Source organism: Seriola dumerili, unplaced genomic scaffold (assembly GCF_002260705.1).
Source record: "Seriola dumerili isolate Sdu_G_001 unplaced genomic scaffold, Sdu_1.0 BDQW01000468.1, whole genome shotgun sequence".
Lineage (NCBI taxonomy): Eukaryota > Metazoa > Chordata > Actinopteri > Carangiformes > Carangidae > Seriola > Seriola dumerili.
This window is the reverse complement of record NW_019174723.1, coordinates 2,053,751-2,069,282: the sequence shown is the minus strand read 5'-3', so window position 1 is coordinate 2,069,282 and position 15,532 is coordinate 2,053,751. Positions and strand designations below refer to the sequence as shown.

The window sequence follows — 15,532 nt, the reverse complement described above, 5'->3', positions numbered from 1 at the left end:
TTTACTGTGGGACATTTGATTCAGCCTCTCCGGTAAAGTGCTGCAAGTTGTGTTGGGAGGAAAAAATGTTCTTTTACTAGCTAAAGTAATTTCTGCAGGCTATGCTCGACTTCCAGCTGTTGCCCGTGGGCAGACTGAGACTGCATTGCTTAGTTTAACATGATTAAAAAGATTTGCAGGCTGGCAATCCAGCAGGGAGAGTCCTGAAGATGGCTGTAACATATTGGCAGCTATCACTTCAGCTAAAATGCTCCTTATGTCGCCTTGTCACTTGCCATTATGTCATTTCACCAAGTTTGAAATGTTACTTGTCTGCTTCATGAACAGGTGCGTTGAGTTGGGTGGTTTTCATTTCATTTTAAAACAGGACAAACAAAACAAAGACAGTATAACAAAGGAACGCAATTATTTGTTCAGTGTGGGATTAATTGGAGCACAGCATTCAATCTGAAACAAAGTGATGCAATGGTTATTGTAATTCAGTGAGAAATAACAATTTGTGACTGTGATGATTGGAAACAAATTCTACCTGGTGGCAACTGTGACAGCGCTTTTTACTAGCAATTGTATTTCCTTTCATGTGAGCTCAAGGTTAATGCGAGTCATGCAGCAACAATGGAGGTGTTTAATAAAGCCATTAAAATTATTAAAATGTGTGTTTCTTTTCCCTTGTTTGTTTGTTTGTTTGCAATCCCACAAGGAAGCACCATTGACCAGCTGGAAACAACAACTGAAAGCTGTTTATAAAGTTCATGTTCATATTTCACAAATGAAGATAGCGAGTACACTGTATGTGTGTGTGTGTGTGTGTGTGTGTGTGTGTGTGTGTGTGTGTGTGTGTGTGTGTGTGTGTGTGTGTGTGTGTGTGTGTGTGTGTNTGTGTGTGTGTGTGTGTGTGTGTGTGTGTGTATGTGTGTGTGTGTGTGCATGTGGTTAAGAGGATGCAGGTGACAGGACCCCTCAGTTCTGCTCGCAGAGTAATTCGTACCCCCGGTGGAACAGGTTTGGCTTCCATTCAGTCGTTGCCATGGGCCTCAGCTGTTGCTAGGGACATCATCCTCATTGCTAGTTAGAACCTCTCTCCCTTTTTCTCTCTCTCTCTCTCTCTCTCTCTCTTTCTCTGTTTGTTTATCTGGTCATCTCTGACCACCTGTCCTCCTCTCTCATTCCTCTTCCTCTTCTTCATTACCCTAATTTTCCTCCTCCATTACCAGGTAGAAAACCCAGGTGGGTTCACAGGAAACACAGAGCCCGAAGGTTGGACAACGGTGACGACAAATCTGCACAGCTGATCCCTCACTTCAGACCAGGCAAAGCCCGGCCACACCATAGCAGGGCCTAGTCAGGTCAAGCAGGTGAGCAGCCTCTGGGCTGATAGGCGACAGACAGGCGAGGCTCTCAGATCACATTTCCTCCAAGGGCGACAAATCTAAAGGACTAACTCTTTGAGGCTCATTACTGGGTGAACACAGAATGGAGGGGTGAGAGAGTGGTTGGAGAGGCAGAGGAGGGGGAGAAGTTGACCACTTGTCCACCAGGGCCCCTGTAGGAGCAGCTGCCTGCATTTACAAGCCTTTCAAGTCCCCGACACTTTATGCCCTATGATCAGCTGCTACCCCCCTGCAACAACTCCAGCACTGTCCGCACAACACACACACACACACACACACACCCATGCTGTTATTCAAGGCCAGTTTGGGAGCCACATGAGACAGCCACACATCCCCCGCTACAATAACCAGTTCAACAGTTTGTCCGGTTAAACACCTGAACCACCCTTTCAAGTTGTCCCCTTCAGCTGCCAGGGGCATCATCCAAACCAATTCCTGATTATTCATCAGGGCATGATGAGAAGATTTAATTAGGCTGAAAGCAATGCATCATGGTTGAAGGCTTGAAGGATAAAGAGCTGGAAGACATGAATTGTTTACTGCTGATACAGCCCACCTTAATTTCATTCAAAACTCACATCCACCACGATGTGTGGTGTTCGAATAAAGAAAACAAAGTGTGAAGTACAGGTTAAAGTGTTGAAGAAATACTAGCCTAAAACTACTGAGAGAATGTTTTACTTTCTATGTCAAGGCTCATTACTTAATTATGTATTACATCATTTTAAGGTCCCATATTTTATACTTTTCGTGTGTTATATTCGAAGTGTTCATATCCATAAGAATATATAGTTGTGGTTACCAAAAACCATCTCAATGTAGTTTTACATCTCCTCTCTCAGGCTTCTCACTGGAGCTCTGGCAACAACAGGTCGGGCAGCCAATCAAAAGAGAGACTCTGATCCTCTCTTCTGATTGGCTGACTGTTTTCTGAGTGATTGAGTAAAAATATAGCAGATTTCAGGTAAACACTCAAAGGAACCCAATCCTGCAAGGTTGGATGGTGGGTCCGGGTGGGCTGGGCTCGGGGTATGGCTGAGGGCGGTGACTGCTTTGTTGTGACATCAAAAAGTTACAGGAAGTCCTGATGGCTCATTTTACGGCTCAGTTTCTGAATACGGGCTGTGTGCATCTCTCTGTGGACTGAGCACTTTGATACTTTCACAATATTAATATAGAATGTAGACCTGCTATATAATTTAAAAAAAAAAAGACATGGAAATCCTGCTTTATACAATATGGGACCTTTGATAAAAAACTTATTTAGACCTGAGTAAGTCTAATGCAGGAGAGGATGCCATCTGGGAATGTATCTCATTGGCCATAGGTTGAGCCCTTTTGCTGTGTTTGACAAAACTGGGATGGAGGATGTTCACTCTCGTTGTTTTGACTCTGATTAACAGAGGGATCCTGAACGCATCTTGGCTGAGCTTGCTTTAACCTCCCCATTCATCCACTGCTGGGATATTTTTCAACATCCAATTTTACATGTGCATCCGTGTCCTACATCTCCATCGATATCAAAGGGAGCGCTCCCAACAGCTCCCTCTCTTCCTCAGCGCCATAGTTGTTGCTTCCCACCAATCCCAGTCCCTGTGTGGGATCTGTCTGTGCTTAAGCATAAAGTGAACCACACACACAGCCAATTCCAATTAAATGATGCAATTCTTGGGTAATGTGTATCCAGAATAAACGGCATAGCAGATCGCCCATTCCTATAATTTGACCCACAGAGCCCTGTAGCAGTCTTTTGCTCCCCGGGTATGTAAGAGTGATAATGTAGATGATGGAGTCTGCTGAGTATCAATGTAAATCTGGGGCTAGAATTTAAATAGGACATTAACTCATGAGCTGGACTACAAGCTCACTGGAAAATCCTCTGACGTTCAGATGCTTAGAGTGGGCTAAATTTCTAGTTTTGGTCCTGATTGGAACTGGTTTCACTGTAGCTAGAAAAAGTGCACGAGGACCTGGAATATTGATTGCCCCCTAGCAGCTTTCTGCTGAGGTGAAAATCTACTGCCCTCCACAATCAATCACTGCCTCGAGGGGTGCCACCCAGAAGTCCACAACCAATTTCTGAAAAGCCTCATGACAGTCTGACTACACATTTAACACTGCTGTTATATGATAGTATGAGGTTTCTCTCCAGGTTGTGAATGAGAACACTCCACCTTCACGAAACATAATATCCTACATCACACTGTAAAATGTAGTCACTTCACACCCTGTGCACATGATCACAGCACGCGAGTGCCATACCACTGTATGTGGCTGGCAACTTCAACGTTATTGTTTCTTGCAGTCCATCATACTATATATGCATTCTCCTCACCTCAGTGTCTGCTTATCTCCCCCCCCCCACCCCCCACCCCTCTTAACCCCTCTCTCAATCAATCCCCTGCAAAAGCCTGTCACTGGCAGCGATATCCGCCAACACTATCCCTCCCTGCTTTGCCATGCTCCAGCAAAGCCCAGGAAACAGCAGCATATACAGGAGCCGGGTCTGCAGGGAGAGCGGGGAGGGAGGGAGGGAAGGAGGAGCGGGATTGAATGGGGAAGCGGGAGATGGAGGGCAGGGGAGGGTGGGGGGATTCTTTGGGAAAGGAGCCAATCCAATTACAGGCAGCGGTGCAGCCCTGGTTTCTTTGGCGGCACTAAATTCACATTTCAACGGTCTCTTCCTCCCTCCCCCCAGTACCTTCTTACTTCTCCTTCTATCTTTGCCTCTTCCTGCCACCTCTTTTCTTATTTTTCTTTTCTCATCACGGCTCACACTCACACCAACCAGACCCCGCATCCCCACACACAACACACCCCTCCCTTTCACACATCTGTCTGTCTCTCCTGATTGTGAGAAAGAGGTGGAGGTATGGAGCTGTACTACCAGCAAAGCATCAAATCTTGTCACCCTATAGCTGTGTCATGCTCACATCTGAAGGGAGCCTGCAGCACCCTACCTCCATCTACTTGTCTCACACAGCTCTGTAGGAGCTTATCAGCCCTCTGCAGAGGAGCTGCAGCCAGGGCTCATCAGGTCACCCTCTCCCTACGCTCCCCCTGAGACACCTGAGGGAGTGGATGGATAACACCCTCAATGTAAACACATGCATATTTCACACACAGGAAAACACACACACACACACACACACACCTTACCCGTAAAAGTCTTAACCCTCGAAGGCCACAAAGTCCTCACTATAAGGTCAAAAACTCAAACCTGTCCTCACAAAGATAGAAGCACAAGCGCGCTCGCACACACACACACACACACACACACACACACACACACCTTAACAATGACAGTGGGCAAAGCAGCACCTCCTTCCCGCCACTGCTGTCATGCAGCATTATTGATTATTCATTACCTATTAAAAAAGTAATGCGCTCTTTTTCCACGCTGTTGCAGAGAGCCGCGGCGGATATAGGCTAATTGTGGTCATTCTCTCTTTCACGCACATTAGACGGACAGTCAGCGCTTGTTGAATCCTGTGTTTGCATGCAAATCACCACTGGTCCTTGTCCAACAACATACTTGCATGCAAATTATTGAAGTTTTTTTTTTTTTTTTGCACTGTGGTGGCAGCCTCGTCTAATCACGTGATTTCAAACAAATCAGGTTCAAATAGAGTCCAGCAAACTCTTGCTTCAGCAACGCTGGTGCCCTAAAAATACAAGCTTACCAAAGACACTGATGAACGTGCAATAGAAATGGTGTTAGTAATAGTAAAAGATGGCTTTCCCTCATGCCTCATAATATCATCTAATATATAGATAGAACCAAAGTAGGCAGAATATTTAGAAGTAGAAATATGAAGTAGAATAGCTGACTATGATGAATCAGATGATGGGAATACTCCATACAAGTGGCATTATAATGTTATTCTGTTGTGATCTGGAACAGTGCTGTACTTGGTTTTTCTGTTCTAGTGCCTGGATCCCTGGGACCTATTCTCCAGGTGCCCTTTCCCAAATCGTGGTTAATTCCGCCCCACGTTAGCTGTTACTGTGGTTACAGTTATGCCCCATGTGAGGAGTAAGCCTATGTACACAGCAGCACGCAAGGCTATTTTGCATGGGTTCTCAAACAAGAAGCAGAAGATAGGAAAGAGAGCCAGAGGACCGGGGAGGGCAGGCGGCATGCGGCTCACAGACGAGAGTGTGGAAAGAAGCAGGAAGATAAAAACAAAAGCAACAGCAACACAGTGGGGAAAACACTCTTTTTTCTTTTTTTTTTTCCTGTCTCATCTAATGTAACCAAGTAGAAAACGGTGCTGAATTATTTAACAGCTCAAACAGGGGATTACATCGAATGAATATTCTCCCCACGACAGTCTGATTGGTGTATTGATTTAATTATAAATAGATGGAGACCAAAATAATCCAGGCCAACTCCGTGTGTGTTGCATCGCCAGGCTCCAGATAACAAAGAACTTGCCAAAAGAGGTATCTAAATGGTTTTAGAGACTCTCTTTCCTTTGCACTCTCCTTTCCTCTTCAGCTTGATGCAGCTGTGAGCAAGAGGGAGGAATGACTGTATGAGCCAGTTATGGCCCTGTGACACACTCCTGCTGTCACTCAAAACAAAAAAAAGAAGAAAAAAAAACAGCCCCATGGGAGGCGGAGCCAAGTGAATACTGACAAATCCTTCAACCAGCTGTCTAAATGGTGTCTAGAAAGCCCCATCAGCATGCAAGACAAACAGCAATTGTGCACGACGCACCCATGCAAACACATTATTTGCATGGAGGTGAACATTTTAACATATAGCATATAGTCTAAGCATCAGGCGCCTGCAGTGATGTCAGCACCGAAGCCCTGCAACAGCAAAACATAGAGATTTCTCATTGACCTCTCACCTCATTTCAACGCAGACCTGTCATTTAAATCCCTATTCATTTCTGTCAATGACCAATCTCATCTAATACCCTGATTCCTGTGGCTGGGGTATGAAATCTATGATTATGAACTGGGCCAGCAGCCTTTAACCCCTCTGTGGCGTCTGTATTCTCCAACCGAGACTAAGAGGTTCAGTGCATGAACCTGCTCCCTCTTCTGCCTCTCAGTGGGCCACAGTCAAGAAAGGTGCTTATTAAAATTAATGGGCCAGTGCAGGTTATTTAACACTGCAACACTGGAGCTCCGCTTAACAAGGAACTGGTAATGACCACTACAGTGAGCTAGCCATCGCCATTACCCCTCTCCGACGTTTTGACAGCAGGCATTAAATATTAAGGAGATACGTTTCCCTGTGACCATGATCCATCTGCACGGAAATAGGACCACTTCACAGTGTCTGTACCCCCATGGACCGCTGGACAGCCCGCATCACAGTGATGAAGCGAGCAGAAGTCTCCTGCAACGGGCCTTTGCTCACTGCTGGGTGAGAGGAAAGTAAAAAGGAGCTGGTGCTCACCTTCTTCAGCCGTCCACTCTTGGTGCCCACAAAGGCTACACAGTAGCTGTTGTAGACATAGGAGGTGACAGACGTCATGCGGTCCCGGGTCTCGGTGTAGAGAGTGTGGCCGGTCACCAGCTGGGAACCTCCGAGCGGCTGGTTGATGTCCAGACCACAGAAGGAGTCGTCGATGGGCACCGGCTGGAGGAGGAGAAGGTAACAACAAAGGTTTTAGAATGAAGTTTGTATAAATGACATGAGGAAGAAAAAAAAGTCAGTCTGAGACAAATGTGTCACATTAAACATAGAAACCCCTGACATGAAAAGCAGTGTAGGAAGGGGGAGCAACAAAAAAATACCTCAGAGAGTAAGACATTAGTAGAACGGAGAGGCTGAGACGCGGAGCATTATAAAAGAAGACAGCTCAGTACGGAGGAAAGATGAAGGTGACAGAGTGAGACAGAAGGAGAGTGCGTTGGTCAAAGTTGTGGAAATAGTGGCAATGTCAGACAGTGTCTTGAGAGGGAAATGAGGTGGGTGAGAGAGGTGAGCCTGAGAGAGAGAGAGAGAGAGAGAGAGAGAGAGAGAGAGAGAGAGAGAGATGGAGAGGGAGGTCAGAGCAAGGTGGAGGTGCGCGAGCGAGTCTCCCAGCCAGACAAACGTTTGCCTTTCTGTTCCACTTGGCAGACATGTTTCAGCTGCGCCTGACTGAGCTCCACCTTGCTCTCACTGTGGCTCATTACCCCGGCCTATCATCACACCTCCGCAGGAAGACACATACTGCATGATAACTATCTCGCACTGGCAAACACACCCCCGCACGATAACCCTGAAGTACGCATGTGAGCGCAAGAGTCTGCATTTACACATTCATTAGAAAATAGTCGGCCACCGAGAAAGTCTCGTGAAAGTTTGACGTCAGTTCTTGGGGAAAAGGTCGGTGTTGTTATGTTTCTTAGGGGAGAATTGCTTGGTGTGAGGAAGTGGTTCTTTCCCCCGTGATAAGATTATAAGACAAGGGAAGTTAACACAGCGAAAAAGGAGAGTGGGGTGGGGTCGGGGGGTGGGGGGTAGATGAGGAGCAGGAGTGGTCTTTCTGGGATTGAACCAGGTCAGCTGAGACAGTCTGAGTGGCAGTGGCCTCAAAGTGCCATGTGGAGTAAAGTGAGATGGCCGAGCGAGCCTCCCATGTATACATCTCATAATCTCTTGTTCACAAACCCCATCTTACTCACCCTCTGAATATATACATCCCCTTTCTTTAACCCCCGACTCACTCATTCTCTCACTGTGAATGCATCCACCTCGCGCTTGTCTCTTCTCTGTCTCTGTCTTCGTCCCCGTCAGAACAATATTAACAGACTACGCTGAGTGACATTTCCCGCGCTGGGAGGCAGCTCGGCTTCTTCACTACACACTACTACACACCACCACGGCTGTAAAAGCGTTCAGTACTACGCACATTTTCATGAGCGGAACAAAAGCAATAATGCTGACAGGGAATAATCGCCTTCGCTCCTATAGTCACGCCCCCCACTTTATGGCATTTCCTTTCATTTCCTTTTGCCCAAAATAGCGCAGAAGTGCTATGGGGTTCTCCACTGCAGTATTCAAATTAGAAAGAAAAAAAAAAAAAAAAAATCAGGTAAGCTTACATTATCCTTTACTCTTATGGTTATCAAATTAAATATATTTTATAGAGGTGTTTAATGCTTGTTTAAAACATATGCTGCTTAGACACAGAGAAGGAATCAGATGGGGAGAGCGAGCAGCGATCTGGAGAGAGACAGCCATGTAGCTCCAGACTCTGGCTTATCAATAGCTACTCCCTCAAATGCATGCAGCTATTCCACATATGGTCTGTTGGGCTCCAGACCATTTGGTTCTGATTATATCTAGATTGTTTAGATGATGTACACTTAGCAGACTTGGCAGCCAAGCCGAATCCCCCACGGACTCCATGTGGTTGTTGTTTTCTTGTTCACCTTCTCACAGAATGTTGTTGTTTTGTTTTTTTTTCTCCTTTCCTGCCTTATCACAAATCTCCCAAGCAGTGAAGAAATGTGGATTTGCCACATCTCAGACTGTTCCATACAAATGACATTGATTATCTTTAGCAGGGGCTGCGCTGTGGTGAGACTAAAAATAGGTCTATAACCCTGTGTGATTAATCCTTATTGAATAACTCACAACAGGGTGATGTATTTCATCTATACGGAGAAAAACAGTTGCCGCCTGGGTGTGATTCAACAGCACACTACACACAATCTTGCTGGACAATGACATCAAGTGTTGCATTTGGTGCGGGATTTGAATGACGGATGAATTAGACATGACAGGGTATCTGCTCCCAAGAGTTTCCCGCCCAGGGTACATCAGTGTTATCAATACCAGCTTCCCTTCGCTCTCACAATGTGGCTAATTAGTTGGTGGGGCATGAGCAAAAGGCAAGGCAGGATGATAGTGTTACTCGGGGATAGAGAGAGAGAAAGAGAGAGAGAGAGAGAGAGAGAGAGAGAGAGAAAGAGGGGGAGAGAGAGACGGTCTGAAACAGAAAGAATCCCATCATGGCTCTCCTCGTCGGGAGTGACGACAGAGATGCTGTGAATCTCCAGATGGCAGAAGGCTGGACGGCTGGGTGATAAATCTTTGACTGGCTGCTGTGTCTGAATCCCCTGGCTCAGCCTCACTTCCATTCCCGGGCCTCAGCCTCAGACTGTGTTATGCGCGCACACACCGAAATGTATGCAAGACGGGAGTGGGAGCTGGGGGTATAATTAAGGTTCCCTGCTTTGAGCTCGCTGGTTACCTGCTGTTCGCAACGGGCCAGAGGAAAGGCACTCGGACTGCATGTGTAATTTACTCTGAAACCAAGCGAGGTACAGTTAACAGTTAACAAAAACAAAAAATAAAAAGCCTCTCTGGTTGGTCTAACCTTGAGTCACCTCATATTTTGATGGATCTCAGACATGATGTGCTCTAAAAATACCGCACACAGAGTTACAGGAACATATTTATTTAAGAAAGACAAGATGTGAAACATATGTTCGCTCTGAGAGAGCCACGCTGCTTGAGTTGATTTAACAGCAACCAGACAACGTTAGCAAGGTTGACATGTTCGGCTGTTAAATGTAATTTGTATAGGCTTTAAGAGTTCCTCATCCATTGACATCTATCTGCATAATCCATATTATACTATGGATTTACCGGGCTGTTCATTGAGCACGAGGACACAGTCTTAAGGACTGTATTTTACATCTTCTTATCTCAGTGGCTACACACACAAAGCTTGTGTATCTGCGGCGTATAATGTGAAAGGAGAGCAGAGCGTTATTGGCAGCGCGTGTCTAAAGAATGGAGTGGGAGGTGCAGCTCTGCAGGTAACGGCTGGCACCCTTCAGAGCATACCGAGATGATTGGGTATTCTTCTGGGAGACTGGAAAAAGGTTCTAATTTGAGCTCCCCACAGTCAGAAAGTCTCCCCACACTTCAGCACTGTCATCACCGTATGCAACCATCTCTCCTTCTTCCGCCTACTCTCCCGCTTTCCAACCTCTCCTCTCCTCTTCTCTCCTCTTCTTTCCTCCCGCCTTCTCAGTGGAGCTAATAAAACTAAAACAGAGCTAGTTCAAGATAACGTCTCCCTCCTCCTGACAATCACCTCTGACATGGTGCTAATGAGGAATTTACTGATTTTAATAAGAGTGGTCAACTGAGTGCCCTGCGGGAGGGGGTGGGGGGTGGGGGGGGGATTAGCAACAAAGGAAGCTGATCAGTGGCTGTCACTGTTGTGAGGATAGGGATATCATTAAAGACCTATGCTCCCTCACACACACACACACACACACACACACACACACGCACACACATACACTGAAACCACTTGTCATACACTTAGCACGTCATTAATTCTTAATATTTTTAAATTCCTAACAGCAATTACTGAATGAAAGCACCGAGGACTGAAGCCTCCTGGGAATGAGGGAAAATCAAGAAACTTAATTCTACATGACAACATGTAGCTGATACATGGCCTTGGATTATGGGATAATTGGGGATTCAGGAGGAATAGACCCACCCACCCTCCCCCGGACGTCCCCACCCCAAAACTGCTTCTCCTTGTTCTAAAAGGGGAAACTATGTTTATTTATGTTGTGCTCAAGGAGAATATGATCCCTTTGATGATCACCCAAAAACAGACGAGAGGAAAACCCTATGAACACGTCTCATTGACATACACTCATTGACATAGTTACATGTAGTGTGAGAATCATTTAACAACAGAGACGCGAGGCGGTCAAAAGCATTTCCTGATGACTGCTGTGTTTATTTTCATTACAGCACACACCCTAAAACTTTGAACACTGCGGTTTCTAGGCTCATTGAGAAGCTTTGGTCAATCCCCATACTGTTTACTTATTCAGGGAAAGGAAACAAGACGTGGATGCTGTTGGACCACTGTAGAATGCTGACTGTTGAAATGTACAGTCATCGGCTGAGGGCTGATTAGAACCGAGGGAGAATAGAAATAGTCTCTCTTTACTTCATATCAGTGAGATCCAGCTTCAACTTAAAATATCTACTAATATGCGCAAATAGTGATGCACATCCCCCAATGAGAGCAGCTTCGGATCGTTGACGATTAATGTGAGTGCATTAGGGGAAATGTCACCACACTGTCAGCAAGTGGAAAAGGCATATTTCTTTCATAATCATTCAAATGCCGGAAAATGAGTAAGAAGAGCATACTGTATGCGTGTGTATGTTTTTAATCACTGTAACTCACCGCTTTGGTGCACTGCACATCCTTCCCAAGCAGCCAGTTGAGCTCCAGGTTTCCTTCTCCCTGGTAGCAAGACTGCAGGCGCTCCTTGATTCGTGCATTGATGTCTCGGATGGTGAAGACGCAGAGCGCTGAGTCATCCGGTGGGCGATGGAACTGCTTCTGGCCCTTAGAGAAGATGGTGAAAAGCACATCGTCTTGGGCGCTGATGTTGAGCGAGGCGGCGAGAACGCGGCCCGGCTTGCCCAGGTAGGCGGCCTGCAGTAGCCGGTACTCGACGCCGTTTTTCACACAGCCGATCGGGAGGGAGACGTAGGAGTGGAACTTGCGGTCGTCTTTGCACAGGCGGACGATGCGGGAGGTGTAGAAGAGGTCGCTGGTGGATCCGCTCGATGACATGCTGTTCTCCGGCGTCTCGGGCTGGACGGTCAGGAAGTAAACGAAGCTGCCGCTGGCAAAGCCGTAAACGTAGTAGATGTCAAAGTGGGAGACCAGTGCCAGTGTGTCTGATGGTATCTTGATGAGGGAAGACACAAAGTCAGTGTGCAGTTCATAGTCAAGCATAGCAGAGGATTCTGGGTCACGGGGCAGCTTTCGACTGGAGATGGTAGGGAAGTAGTCCTGCTTCCCATCGACTGCTGTACCGATGAACAGGGTGCCATCCTGGCCCTGTGAAGGCACAATGACCCCATACATGGTCCCAGTCTGGTTGACACTGGAGAGGTAGTGCTCTTTCTTATGGGAGGGCTCCACTAAGATAAAGAGGTCATCCAATCTGAGGAGTTTGCAGACGCCCTGGTAAAGGCTGCCACAGGCCAGCAACCGATTTTGGGAATAATCAATGAGGAGAAGCTTGTTGACATTGTTGGTGGAGACGAGGGGCTCAGAGCAGGGCTGGACAATAAGAGGAGGGTAGCAGGCCTTGTTGTCATCCTCTGGGCCTGTATCATGGGAAACAAGGAGGGTCAGGTTGCCTGACAGCTTGTACACACGGTTGACCGCTCCAATATACAATGCCCCTGTGGTTTGGTGAACCGTCAGGTGGTTGAAGACCCAGTCCCGGCGCTCAGGGTGGAAACTAGTAAACGTCTGCCCACTGCACAAGGGAGGGATCACTAAGAGCCAGAAGCCTAGCAGGGTAGCTACAGCTCCTACTTTACGGTCAGGCGATAAAGTCCTGCGTGCAGCCCGCCGGCCCTCCATGTTTAACGGGCCTGCAAGGAAAGCGCAGAGGAAGCAGAGAGATTGGACAAGGAGATGAACGGAAGACACCTTCGCCTTTTTGTTGTTGAAGGCTAACTTGCAGGTCAAAGCTTTCGAAGGGTCTTCACATGTTTCTGGAAAAGAAAACAAGGGAGGCAGAGAAAACACGTTAGATATCAAAGTATGACTCACATTTCCAATAAAGGAAACACTTGTGACCAAATGGAAAAGGTTCTTCATTAGAGAAAAAAAGGTCAAAGGGTAACTTCAGTGAAGGCAATGAACTGTGGAGAAAGGGAGCGGAGGTTTAAAAAAGACAATTGGCGGAAACCATAATGGTGCACATTCCTAAGAAGCTGCTAGACGGAGCAGGAAAGAGGCAGGTTACAGCAACGGAAATTAGCCTGACTCATACTACCACACACTGAGCAAGCGGTTTCTAAGAATAAGAACATCCAACGCTCACATTGACCACAGACCTGACCCCGGACACCGCGCAGTGACTCGTGGCGTTTAAAGTCGACTGCAATTTTTGAATTCTTGCGACTCGAAATTTTATTAACAACATATCTAATTGATATTTTGCATGTTATATTGACATTAAATAAGGATTTAATTTTGCTTGTTGCATGTTCAGGTATTGAAAAAAAAAAGCTTCAAAAACATTATGAGAGTAATAACCATAAATGTGACTTCTGATGAAATCAACAAAAATTCAACAAGATATGACAGATACGTGATTACTGTGCGTAGATGAAATTCCTATATTCTCTTTCCCTTTAAAATATCCGCCTTCTCATTTCATTTCTACATTCACCCCTCCCTCCATCCCTCCGATCTTTCACTCTGACTACAAGCCATCAACCAACAGCCCTATCAGTTATCCCTTTTCCATATCTATCTGTTAAAACATACATCAAGCACAGTCTGCAATTTATGCAACCACGCTCAGCCTGGGCTGTGGAGATCTCTCTCTCGCCATAAACCAAGAGACGGAGCTCTGTGCAGTCTGTCCCCAGGAGTTAATTATCTCGTCCATTGGAAAGGAAGGCCTGGATCTTATTACTGGAACAAAGTGAGAACAAATTGGGAGCCCCTTCCACACACCCCTCCCCTCGCTCCCTGCTCTTTAAGGGGCCTGTTTTACACAATCTGAATCTATTAATTATTCCTTTCGAAACATTGTTGTTGTTTTTTTCTTTATCATTTCATTGTATTCATCTCCTGCTGACATGATCAAATCGTGGAGGGATTAATCACTGGCGGCACAACAGTCATCTTTAAATGAATCAGCTCCCGTGTTGGATCCCTACACAGCTTCCTCATAGAAACACCAGCCAACAGAATATACAGTATGTGTGTGTGTTTGTGTGTGTGTGTTGTGTGTGTTGTGTGTGTGTGCCTCATTTCCCCAGTATTATCAGTGTACTCTATCAGAACCAAGCAGCGTGAGGGGCTAACAAGTGGAGACAATGGCAGTGCATCCCAAAATCAAGTATGATTAGGCGTAGCGATCCAACAAGGGTAATTACTGTGGAGCTGGAGGAGGTAAGCTGGGGAGCGACATGGGGACGCCAGGGGCTTGAACGTGTCAGAGACGGCCCTACATCGTTTGTCACGCTCCAGATTTGCATTTCCAGCAGTGAGGGCACAGAGAATCAAGGGGTGAAAGATGTGGCTGGAATAATCAGCGGCTGCGCCTTGAATTAACAAGCACTTGCAACGGAAGATTGAAAAAGGAGGCATTACATGGAGAGATACGGCACATCCGGGCTACTACAGCCGAGATTAGTTAGATTTGCCGAGCCGATCTGGGATCCCCTCTGAACCGTGCCTGCCCTCCCCTACACCCCCCCACCCCCCCCACCCCTTTGTGATCAACGGGTACGCTACTCAGCTCAGACTTAAATATAGACCCTTAGGGAGCGTATTGATCCATGTGTCCATAAACACAGGTCCTAAGGCCCAGTCAAGCTGTTGTTGGCGTGTGTGCAGGCGGAGGTGTGGGAGGCGCTCTGTCCCAGGAGCAGTTTATTAGCATGGTCATAAAAGTGCCATTGGTTCTGGAGAAAAAAAAAAAAAAAAAAGCCGCCAGAGCCAGACCCCCACCCTCACTTTCAGCTGCCTGCGAGCTGCCCTGCTCCTTTGTTTGAGTTTGTACTTGCTAGATGTGCAAAGTGGATCCCTTTGGTGGTATAATCAGCCTCCTGCTGAGCCAGCTTTTTTGCTCAGGCCCCGCAGCCTTTTGGCCTTTAGAGCTTTTGCTGCACACCCCCCCACCCCTTAATCGTATATGTGTATACAACATTTACACCCATCCATCTTTTCTTCCTCTCCTTATTATTTTCCCTCTTCTTCGCCAGTCGTCGGAAGAAATATATGCATCACTCCCTCATACTGAGGCAACAGCTGCAGAGGCAGAGAAAGAGAGTGACTGAACGCTGTAAATAAAAGGCTCCACAAAGGTTATCCATTCATATTGCCTTTAGTAACAGAGGGAATAAAGTCTTTGTTTAAGTTGATTGCATGACCACCTCTTTGTTGCACTTGACAGAGACTTCTCTGTACTATGCAGCTGAGTAGACTTGAAAAGAAGAAGAACAACACCGGGTCACCCCTCGTGCTCTTCAGTTCAAAGCCATGCCTTTCTTTTTGTTTATGAGGGGTCGGAATTACCAAGACGGAAATTAACATATAAATGCAACCAGGGATGATTCATACTTAAACATAGTTACCTACTGACCTAGAAAAAGAGGA

The 15,532-nt window shown here is 46.4% G+C and overlaps 1 protein-coding gene across 1 annotated transcript in view; it reads right to left on the bottom strand.

Annotated features, from left to right (window-relative positions):
* The window catches only part of LOC111234907 (plexin-A2-like), a 158,367-nt gene extending 145,592 nt beyond the window's left edge, over positions 1–12,775 (bottom strand). Inside the window, exons 1-2 of the mRNA XM_022763109.1 lie at positions 11,576–12,775; positions 6,808–6,990 (exon numbers count right to left, since the gene is read on the bottom strand). Of these exons, the coding sequence (XP_022618830.1) occupies positions 6,808–6,990; positions 11,576–12,775 (1,383 nt within the window). The remainder of the gene's footprint in view (positions 1–6,807; positions 6,991–11,575) is intronic.
* Positions 12,776–15,532: the final 2,757 nt, after the last annotated feature.